Below are 10849 nucleotides of genomic sequence, written 5' to 3' on the forward strand. Positions count from 1 at the left end.
GGGGGGGTGCGCAACCACCTCCACAATAAATCTCCGAGGAACCAATGGCCTCAGATAAACCTTAACAAATGTCATTAGTTTCACTAACCACATTATCATCGCACCAAAATATCATTTAGAGATAAATGAACTTTCACCGAGTCTAACGCCACGCTCTCCCCCCCCCCCTCTCACAATAAGAGCCGTCGTGAGTCCCGGGCATTTGTTGTTTTTGCTTATGTTGGTTCTACAACCTCGGCCGAGGTGGTGCCTAAGTCCATCTCCACTGTGCAGGCTACAAGGCTTGGCTTCTTTCGGATGGTGGACGCGGTCCAACCTCCATGTGGAGTGGTTGATTCTTTGCATGGTTGGCTGCTACATGCTAGGAGCCTTCTCAACCGTGTGAAGGTTGCATTGAGAAGGCTCTCTCTTGTGTCGGCTTGTCTGAGATCGATGTTGACTTCATGGATGACGGGGATGCAGAGTTCTACGGTTGTTTCTCCCCTCGTGGTACGACCTCTTCGTCGGTGTTTGTCTACCTTTACCTCTGTGGACAAGGCCTTTGTCATTACTCTAGCACTGGTGTTATCATGCATGTTTTGGGGAACTAATTTCGCCTCTATCCCTAGCTAGGTGTTTCCAGATGGGAATCATTTGTGTTCGGCGCCGGCCGAACTTTCGGTCGGCTTGCACGACACGCTTGCTTAAAAGCTCCACAAAACAAACCACGCGCGAGACGGGTGTACGCACTGGGCCCGCGCCTTGCCCATGCATCCTATTGGTCCCATGCGCCATCCTTATCTCCTTCCTCTTCCCAACTCTTCTCGACCATTCGTTCGCCCCCATCCTGATGAATTCTTGTAGCTCCTCTGTTATCTTCCCCTCCGATCCTCCTTTCCCTTCACCACAAATGTATGTGTGCTGCTGTTGGTACCCATCGTGGCACATACGCCGCCACGCGCCGCTATTGGTGCCCGCCGTGACCACACACACCCATGCGCTCGGCTGCTATCGTCTTTGCGATGGGGGCGGCCGCCATGTGCTTCATGTGGCTCCCGCACTTGCCGGAACTGCGAGGACCGCAAGCTGCGACGCGGCCGGCCATGTTGTGAGCTCGCACGTGAAGCTGCGACCATGGGGCAGCGGCTAAATGCATCCACGGGGGATTTTTTCCTACCAAGGATGCGATGTGGAAGTTTGCTACAACCAGCGGCGGCACGCTTGCAAAGCTTCATCCACGAGGCGAAGATGGTACGACCGGCACACCAAAATGCTTCGACCACCATTTCTTTGTTAGAGCCAGTCAAGCGTCGGCTGCGAGAGTCGACGCGGCGGAGCTGCAAACCACGGCAAAAATGTTACAATCGGCGTACAAAAATGCTACGTCTAACATATCTTTTGCTGGAACCAGTCGAGCATCAGCGACGACGGCGAGGCGGAGCTGCATCGACAACAAAAATTGCTACGACCAGCCTGTGCTTTTGCTGGAACCAGTCGAGCGCCCACGACGACGGCGAGGCGGAGCTGCATCCACAACAAAAATTGCTACGAGCAACATCTATTTTTGCTGGAACCGGTCGGGCGTCGACGATGACAGCGAGGCGGAGCTGCATCCACGACAAAAATTGCTACGACCGACATCTATTTTTGCTGGAACCAGCCGAGCGACGGAGAGGCGGAGCTGCATCCGCAATAAATTTTGCTACGACGGGCTTATGTTTTTGCTGGAACCAGCATGAGTGTCGGACGGCCATAGAGCGCCACCCAGAGTTGCTACCACGGGCAGCTCAAGATGCTACAACCAGCCACCGAGGTTGACATGGCCATGCCCAGCGACACTACAATGGCCACATGATGTTGGGGGCGGCGACGAATCTTTGGTCCGTGTTGCATCGAACAAAGCCAGGGCTAGTGGCGACGGCGGCGCTCTTCTTGGACGAGCGCGAATGGCCGGGGAGTGCGTGCGGCTGGGGGAGACAAGCGCAGGGGCCGCGAGTGTCACCGATGGCTGGCAAGGCGACGATGTGTGTGGTCTCTTGACATGGCCGCGAGCTATTGGTCAACGGGACGCGAGACGTGGGTGGAGACATGATGACGAAGCATTTTTTTGCGCAGAGGATGATGTGGGGGACACAGATCTAACGGGTATTATTGGACGAATCCAACGGATACGCAGTTTCGGCCGGTCCGTCGGCGGCTATCGTTCGCCTTTCCAGATGTGGCGAGTGTTGCATGTTACGTTGCTGCCACACGTCAGAAATTGGCATTGTGGTTCTTGTAGGCGGCGAGGTTTTGTGGCCAGAGCATTGGTGTCAGACCTCGGGGTCATATTTGCCATCAAGCTTAATGGATTTCTCACAAACTTGTTTCCTAGCATTAGCAAGGCGATCGAACGTCTGTTGAGGGAAAAAGCTCTCCCTCAACCCGGCATCCAAATGGAGAGATCAAGCAAGTGCAAGAAGTGTGGTGATAAAGGGGGGGCGCAGGTGGTTCCATGATGCACCTCTTTCATTTTTAATCCAAGTGGAGAAATCAAGAAAGTGCAACCCGACCTTCTCCCGCACACACCAATTTGTGATCCATTTCTAATCTCCTTCGTAAACATTCAGCCGGATAGCTTTCCAAGTGTGTCTTCGACAAAAACATCACGTCTGGATTGGATGCTCGCTGGACATCCAACAACGCCCGAACTGTTGCGGCGTTTCCGAGCCCGTTACAATTCCAGCTTAAAACTTTCATGATGATCGGACAGCTTCCAACGAGAAGGCCGTGAATCCGGTGATCGACGAAACCGCCGAAAAAACTCTCAGTCGGCGTAGCCGCCGGAGGACAGCAGATCACAACTTTGCAGCGATGATTCACAAAGAGAACTCAGGATCAGCGTAGCTGCCGAAGGACATGAAACCCTGACTTTCTTAGTCAGGGGACGGGAACCTAAAGAGGGGGACCTCGTCAGGGCATCAAGCTAGCCTCACGAGGAGGTCACACGGCCAGCGGCTGCGGCGGCGACGCACCAACCTTAGATCGACAGAAATATCGCCTCTGCGAAAAACGCTACTTCAAAATGTGTGAGACCGATGTTGACTTCATGGATGACAAGGATGCAGAGTTCTATGGTTGTTTCTCCCCTCGTGCTACGACCTCTTCGTCGACGTTTGTCTGCCCTTCCCTCTGTGGAGAAGGTCTTTGTCATTACTCTAGCACTGGTGTTATCATGCATATTTTGAGGAACTGATTTCGCCTCTGTCGGGTATGCATGTGAGCGGCGTTCCCAGATGTGGCGAGTGCTGCACATTACGTTGTTGTCACACACACTAGCCAAATTTGGCATGTGGTTCTTGTAGGCGAGGTTGTTGTGGCCAGATCGTCAGTGTCAGACCTCAGGGTCGTATTTGCCATCAAGCTTAATGATTTTCTCACCAACTGCACTTCCATCAGTCCAGCGACTTGGGATGGATCCTCTAACCTCAGAGACTGGATGACCAATTGCGTCCTTCGTGCTACGGATGAGCGAAAGAAGGGTACTCTGTCGCTTCTCCACTTTGATCGCCTGGGAGCTAGGGATCCCCCCGCTCTAGGGTTCCTCCCTCCCTCCCCCGCCGCTGCCGGCCTTCCTAGGCCTCGCCGCCCCGCCGGCCGTCCCCGCCCCCCTCTCCCTTCCCCCGGATCCGCCCCGTGCCGCTTCCCTGGGAGGTGGCCGGGGCGGCGCGAGCCCCGCCCCCCCTTCGACCGCCCCCGTTTCTCCTTCCCTCCCTGCCGCCGCCGGCGGGCGCCCCCCGCACTGGCCGGGTGGTGTTGGCGGCGGCGGGGCCTGCCTGTCCCCGCGCACGTGGCTCCCTGCCCGGGGCATGGGGGCGGCGGCGGTGCTCCTCGGCTTGATGACGGCCCGGCGTCCCGGCGTCCCGGCTGCGGTGGCCGGCGGCACGCGCGGTGGTGGTGCGGCTCCTTGGCGGCGAGACGGCGTGGTGGCGCAGGTTGGCCGGTGGCGCACCCCCGGCCTAGATCAGGGCCCGCGGGCCCCATCTGGGTCCTTGCGGGCCGGCCCCCGGCGTGGCTTCGTCGTCGTCTGTGTGGTGAGGAGGAGGAGCGGCTCGGACGGGGGGCAGCGACACCGACGGCGTGCCAGCTGCGGCGCGAAGGCGGGAGCTGTCCGGAGTATGCTGACGGTGCTGCTGCCCTAGTCCCGGCTCCCCTTCTTCGTTGTGCAGGCCATCTTCGCGGTGCTGTGGTGAGACAGCGTGGGAAGCGTCGTGTCCGTGTTGGCGCATGGTGGTGGTCGGTTTGGTGGCGAGCTCCGGAGTGCCTGAGGTGGAGGATGGGATCGGAAGAAATCCCTGTTGGCTTGGCCGACACCGACGCGGTAGCGCCTTAGGGTACCACCGGACCTTCCTGGAGGGCGTCGGGGCTACCCTTCCTCTCTCCTCACCGCGTACCGGGGGAAACCCTTGGCAGCAGCGTCATCATCGTCGCGTCCCTTCTTGGAGGTGTTGATGGGTACCGGCGCTTCGGAGTCTCGGAGCTGGGGGCGATTTCCGGTGGACGCAGCGGTCGCGAGGCTTCGTCGTTTTTGTCGATCCGCCGTTATCGGCATTTGTTTTTTTTCTCTTTCTTTCTTTTTGGGCGTGATTGTGCTGCTTCGGCCCCAGCACCTATCATTGGTTATATCGGATGGTTGCTTTGTAATACAAAGCGGGGAAACCCTTTTTCATAAAATCGCCTGGGAGCTGTGGCGCGAAAGGAACAGGCGTCTATTCCAAAAGGAGGTTTCACGGAAAGCGGCCCTTGTTCACATGATCGTAGAACATGGCCGGAGCGGGCATTCCTTTTGACCCAGGCTGTGTAGAGGCAGCTTCTAGTTTTCTTCTTCTTTTCTTTCCTTTCTGCTCCATGCTCTTGGGCTTGTCTTTGTACTTCGCCCCCCTACTGATCAATGAATTTGGCAGTTAACTGCCAACATTAAAAAAAATGATCTTCTCACAAACTTGAAACTTGTTTCCTAGCATTAGCAAGGCGATCGAACGTCTCTTAAGGGAAAACGCTCTCAACCCGACATCCAATGGAGAAATCAAGCAAGTGCAAGAGCAAGAAGTGTGGTGATAAAGGGTGGCGCAGGTAGATACATGATGCACTCTTTGAGATGCAAACGGGGGCTCATTTGTGTCAGTTGTCAGAATCCAGATCGGCCAGGCACCTAAAGAATGCAACTACTCCTATGAGAGAACAATTCGAGCAGAAAAGACTTGGTGGCCCCACATGTAAGAACATATAACTGATATGAGAATGCACATGAATTCTCAATGTATAATCTGTAGCTTGTGGAGTACGGTCATTTCACAGAAGCCTATTGCTGGGAACCTAAGGGTCAAAAATCTCCAACAACCAAGTGAACATTATTACAACAACGTTTCAGCTTGTTTTAGATAAACAAAGAATCATGGACGCCCAAATGCCCATGCTATCTAAAGCAGCTGAAATGAGACAACCGCAAGTACACCGAAAAAGCCTGCAACGCTTGAGGAGCGAATCTGTAGGTCCCGAACACTTGAACCGAGACCATATGGTAAACCTGCACTTATAACGAACTGAGGAGACATCTGTAGTCCTCTCACAGTAGTTGCTGTGAGCATATCTACTCTCCTACAGTCATTCCAAAACCAAACTTGTAGTTCTTCTTTGGATGGTCAATCTGTTTCACAAAACACAAGCTCAGAAGATGGTAATCCAAAAAATATTAGGACATTCATTGCTGGGAGGAAGGAAACATTTTTATCAGAAACGGCATACTACAGCTCATACCTCTGCAGACAGAAGAAAGTTGACACCCATGTTCAATCTCTCCTCCAAGTATGCAGCAACGACACCATTTGAGTCAACTTTGCCCCTTAGACGGCACTGTAATGGAATGCAATAAGAAACTTAAGCTAACAAAAAGAAATTTCAGAAGAAAAAAAAGGCAGCACACCGGTGAGAGTACATGGTTTTATACTGTCGGTACATATATATCCATTGGCAGCAACAAGACCATTCAGATAAAGAACCCAGTTAAGGCTAATTAACGCAAGACGTTTTTGCAGTTTGATTTGAACTGAAAAAGGTCCTATATTTAGGGACAGAGGTGGTAATATAGAATGTCAAATACCCAAATGTGTTGTAAGGGACACTGACCTGCCTAAGGATATAATCGTAACCAACGCTGGAAGTCACATCTCTGGACATGTGGTTATACATAAAGTCAGTAGCAAGAGATACCTGCACTTCGGTATACTTACAAGTTAGAGCCTGGTTAAAATAGCATGCAGATAATTCATGTTCATAATAGTAGTGTCTAACCTTTTCAGAAACTTTCTGGACATAACTTAACGCAACAATACCAGTGCTAGCAACCTGTAGAGTACCCACCTGCAATGGTCGTAAAAGATAGTGTTCAGCCTGCAGTCCTATAGTAGCTTCATTTGCTATGTATCAGCTTGCATTCTCTACACGTAGCATGAGTGAATATTCAAGTCATGTGAGCAAATAGTGATTGATTAAGGAAAAAACTCTGCTCTCTTCTTCTCGATACGGTAAGATGTGCAACGGGATAGCCTGTCTTAATTTCCCTTAAACATAGACTATTAAACCACAATCTGAACTGAAAATTTGACAAACTGGGACATTTTTCTTTGTGCTTTGACGCAAAAGCCACACCTTGTGTCATTGACAGGTGGCCCCAGACCCCACATGCAAGCGACATAAAGGAATGGCATTTTTTTTGTCAAAGCCAAACAAAAAAGTGAGGGGTTTTCAAATCCCTCCCCAAATTAATCCTCTATACCAACAATAAATGGATGGGCTTGCAAACTTAAGTATGTCACATGCGGAAGTTCAACCTACATGCCATACAAACAGCAAAGACTTATGAAGTTCCTTACCATCTTATCTGTATTGTAGCGAGAATTAAATCCAATTCCTGACTTCCTTTGCTGACCAAGCCAGAATATCTCTGTTCCCATCGACAAATTTGGCGTAACACTCTGGAACACCAAAAAATTGGTATCCCGTTGTCAACACAAAGAGTAGATAAAAAACATGTATTTGCCCACTTCATCACAAACCAACTCTCATATGTGCAGCAAGGTTATTTAGTAATTAATGTAAAATATGTATGCCACTAACAAAGCTTTGAGCTGATTCTAAGCATAAGTTGAGTCCATTGAAAAATGTAAACATCACTGCTACAAATTATTGCTGTGATCCTAACAGAAAGTAACAAAATGCACAAATCTTACAGTGAAACGCTGAAACTGTAAACATCACTTGTACAAACTATTGATGTATTTCCATCAGATATCAGATAGCAACAAAATGCATAAATCTTACAGTGGCCAAGTAATTTTTAAATTGTATAAACAAACTTAATACTGCAATATTCTATAGCCTGTTATGCAAAAGTGTAGTTTGTTTCAAGTCAAAACATTAAACAAGTTCAAGGTTCAACAGAACCACAACTGCAAAATATGCTGGGCCTTAAGCATAGCCACAACATTAACCAGATAGCACGTGGTCAGGGAACATGATATAAAAGAAGCTCAAAAGACAGCAAAGGGCAAAAACTGAATATAAACACATTAACAGGAATTCCTGAACTCCTGTGCAGAATTTAAGCAGTCAAGGAACAAATAGACAACTACAGAGAAGCCTGAATAATACAGCTGTGATGCAGGTAGAGTATGACGACGAAACTAGGAAATAATGATCTTTACCTGGATATAATTTGCCCCATAGAACGCATTGTTTCCAATTTGAAACTGTGCTCGATAGTCTGTGCCCTATATAAATGTGTAAAATGTTAACAGAAGGTAGTAGTTGGGTAGAAGCACACACTAAGAGAAAAATTAAGCATGGTTATAAGTAACTGACAGCTAATGTAGCTGAACAGATATGCTTGGAACACAGATATAGCTTACCTTGTAGTCAAAGTTGAACATCCCTTGAGAGTAATGAGGCTCACTAGTAAGCTGGAAAACAGGAAACCATCAGCAAAAAAAAGAGTACAATAGAAGTCACCAAACAAAAAAATATCAAATTCAACTACCTGTGCATTTATTTTCAGCGCGAGATTCTCTGTCAGATCACATTTCACACGAGCATTCAGCCTTCCATCAGTCATCAACCTTCCGATAAGCATTAACTAAGGAAAATTCCATACACAGTTAAAAACAGAGTTCATAAATACAAGATGCCACAGAATTATATCAAATGTGAAGAGAACAAACCTTTGGATCTAAAAAATTGGCACCAAATTCATACTGTGATGTTGGGACTTTTATAACATCAGCTGACTGAGACGGAACTTCCAGGGAGCCCATAAGGACACTGTTAAGATGTCAGTAATAAGTTGTCGGCATACATCATAAATAAGACAAAAAAGAAGTATCACCAACATTTTGCATTTTGTCTCACCTATGGCTAAGAGCGAACTTCTGGGTTAACATCTTTGTGAAGTCAAACCTCAAACCTTCAAAAAGTTCAGGCTTCAGAGACACTGCAAATTGAGCATGTCAGTAAATCCCATGAAAGAAAGCTCAAGAGCCAAACTGCATATAGAGCAAGCAGGTAGCCAGGTAGGTAAACACCAAATGAGCAAAGCAAACAATTAAATTCCCTTCCAAGTTTAAAATTGCATATTTAGTTATGTAAATATTCAATGAATTATGAAGGCCTAAATAAAGCCCACGGTGACCATAATGTCACATCAAATGCATCTCTCTTGTCAATTAGTAAGGTGTAACTGAGGATTGGAAATCTTACGGTATTGAATTTGTTCACAGCTGTATTATTACTAGATTTCTCACAGAAATATTTTCATAATCTCACCATTTGCAGTTTTTTACCAACCTGTCCTAAAAACTATCTGTCAAAGTTGAAAGTCTGAGACAGACGATGTCCATGTGCAAAGCGTCTTAACAAAAGGAATAAATTGTGGATAGTGGAGGCATGAATGATTGAGATATTGGTTCATTTCCTAAATCATAACACTGTTCCACTACCTAATAATAATATCTAGAGAAGTACAGTAAAAAGACCATGTTAAGCACCGTATGATCCCTTTGTTAACTCTAAATTATGTATGATATATGAAAAAATGACAAGGTTGCTCTGCTTAAGGATCCTTTTACAAGAGAAGTGGTATACTTTGGTGTAAGTTCTGGAGAACATCGACATCTTATATTTCTATACAACTGTTGCATCGAAGTAGTGCTTTGGTGCTCTCCTAATCTCACATGGACTAAACTTGGCTACTCTGTAGCTTTTGACCCTAACAGCACATCACAAAAACATTTACAGATTACAGGAACCTCATAATAATCCACGTCAAGCAACCAAATCGCGACCAAGGAAAGGATTATGGCACAACTTCATTACCAACCACAAGAGCACACACATATACATCAACTGGCAGTTTAGCAATGCTGCAGCAATTAACACACAATGGTAGTTTAAAATAAATAAAACTAAAAAAAGAGAGGGGAAGGGGACGAACTGAGGGCCTCGCGCTGGATCTCCTCGTACGGCACGGGGCAAGGGAGGTTGAGGTAGTCCACCTTCTCCTCCTTCTTATCATCCCCATCCGGCTTCTGAGGGAGGATGCCGGCGAGCCCAACCCCATACGGCGGCGCGGCCCCGTGTGGTTGCGCTGGAGAAGGCGGTGGCGGCGCTGCGTCGGAGGCGGCGGAGGCGGCGGAGGCGGCGGATCCCATGGCGGCGAAACCCTAGGTTAGGGGTTATGGGCTTTGGCCTTTGGGAGGTTCTCGTCTTCCCACCACGCGACGCTGAGGAGGTGGATCTGTTTCGGGGGGCCACCTGACTTCGCTCTTGGTTTCTACTAGTACTGCAGATCGGCGGGCTCTCCTGAGTTGTTCGGAGGTGTCTTTTTTTCTGCGTTTTTTTTTTCTGAGATCCCAAAGACGGACCGGTAGTTTCTCTCTCAAAAAAAAAGACCCACCACTGTTAAAAAGGTAAGAATCAGAATCAGGGATTATATATATTCATTCATCATGGTAACAATCTTATGGAAGGCTAGGGTTTTTCCCTCTTCTCTGTTAAGGATGTTGTTCCTCTCCATCTCGAACCATTGTCGAAGCACAAAAGGATGGAGAGGACCCGCCGCTAGGGTTTCTCCCTCTTATGCATTATAAGGTTGTTGTTGTTCCCCGCCATCTAAGTGCAAGAAGATGGAGAGAAACTTGGTTGTTCGTACGATATATACTTCTTTTCATATAGGTTTTCGTTCAAGTGTGCCAGCAATGACGCTGATGTGACAATGACATCATGAGATGGAATAAGTCCCTTCGTCCCCCTCCCCATCTTAACGGTGTTCGTTCCAATCACAAGCATTCATAGGAAAAAGGTAATTCCCTGTGAATTTGTAAACATTTTAGATTTGAAAAAAAAGCTAGGATATGATACAAATTGGACAAGATAAAAGCAGGTGAAACAATGAACGCATTAGCAATAAAAACATTTCTTGATTTGTGTGTTACCTACAGAGAAAGGGAATGGTCATTCAAACATGATGAAAATGTCATCCAGTGGATAATAAAAATACCATCATGAACACTAAAAATTGTCATACAGTGAACACTAAAAATGCCAACATGAACACTTTGCCACACAAAACACAATGAAATTGGCATCTAATAAAAAATAGCATGAATTCAATCCGGAAGCAAAAAAAGGCCATCTAGCATATATTAGAAACTAGAGGATACCCAGTGCATTGCGGGAACGTATCCGGTGCACCAAGGCAAATGGTGCTACCGGTGCACTGGACCCCGCTGCACATTCAAAAATGTTCAAAAAATCCGGAAAAAATTTAGTGTGTCGATAC

The 10849-nt window shown here is 47.7% G+C and overlaps 1 protein-coding gene and 1 long non-coding RNA gene across 2 annotated transcripts; one reads left to right on the forward strand and one right to left on the reverse strand.

Moving 5' to 3' along the window:
* Window positions 1-832: 832 nt before the first annotated feature.
* On the forward strand, window positions 833-1905 carry LOC123493538 (uncharacterized). The gene is made up of 2 exons (XR_006662055.1): window positions 833-1230; window positions 1391-1905. It is a non-coding gene; the product is annotated as an uncharacterized lncRNA (long non-coding RNA).
* A 3330-nt stretch (window positions 1906-5235) lies between these two features.
* Window positions 5236-9819, reverse strand: LOC109783913 (mitochondrial import receptor subunit TOM40-1). Its single transcript, XM_020342497.4, has 11 exons — window positions 9503-9819; window positions 8422-8503; window positions 8235-8334; window positions 8054-8149; window positions 7926-7976; window positions 7722-7787; window positions 6891-6992; window positions 6310-6378; window positions 6145-6228; window positions 5776-5871; window positions 5236-5665 (listed from the first exon to the last, which is right to left on the reverse strand). The coding sequence occupies exons 1-11, from the start codon at window positions 9717-9719 to the stop codon at window positions 5609-5611; spliced, it is 1020 nt and encodes a 339-aa protein (XP_020198086.1). The 5' UTR covers window positions 9720-9819; the 3' UTR covers window positions 5236-5608.
* Between the last annotated feature and the right edge of the window lie 1030 nt (window positions 9820-10849).

The sequence above is a fragment of the Aegilops tauschii genome, chromosome 4 (assembly GCF_002575655.3).
Source record: "Aegilops tauschii subsp. strangulata cultivar AL8/78 chromosome 4, Aet v6.0, whole genome shotgun sequence".
Taxonomy (NCBI): Eukaryota; Viridiplantae; Streptophyta; class Magnoliopsida; order Poales; family Poaceae; genus Aegilops; species Aegilops tauschii.

Coding starts and splice junctions, on each gene's coding strand:
- LOC109783913 (XM_020342497.4), bottom strand. CDS start 9,719: ATGGGATCCGCCGCCTCCGCCGCCTCCGCCGCCTCCGACGCAGCGCCG. Junction 6,993..7,721: donor ATGGGGCAAATTATATCCAG/GTAAAGATCATT, acceptor TTGGTGTTCCAG/AGTGTTACGCCAAATTTGTC. Junction 5,872..6,144: donor ACGATTATATCCTTAGGCAG/GTCAGTGTCCCT, acceptor ATTCCATTACAG/TGCCGTCTAAGGGGCAAAGT.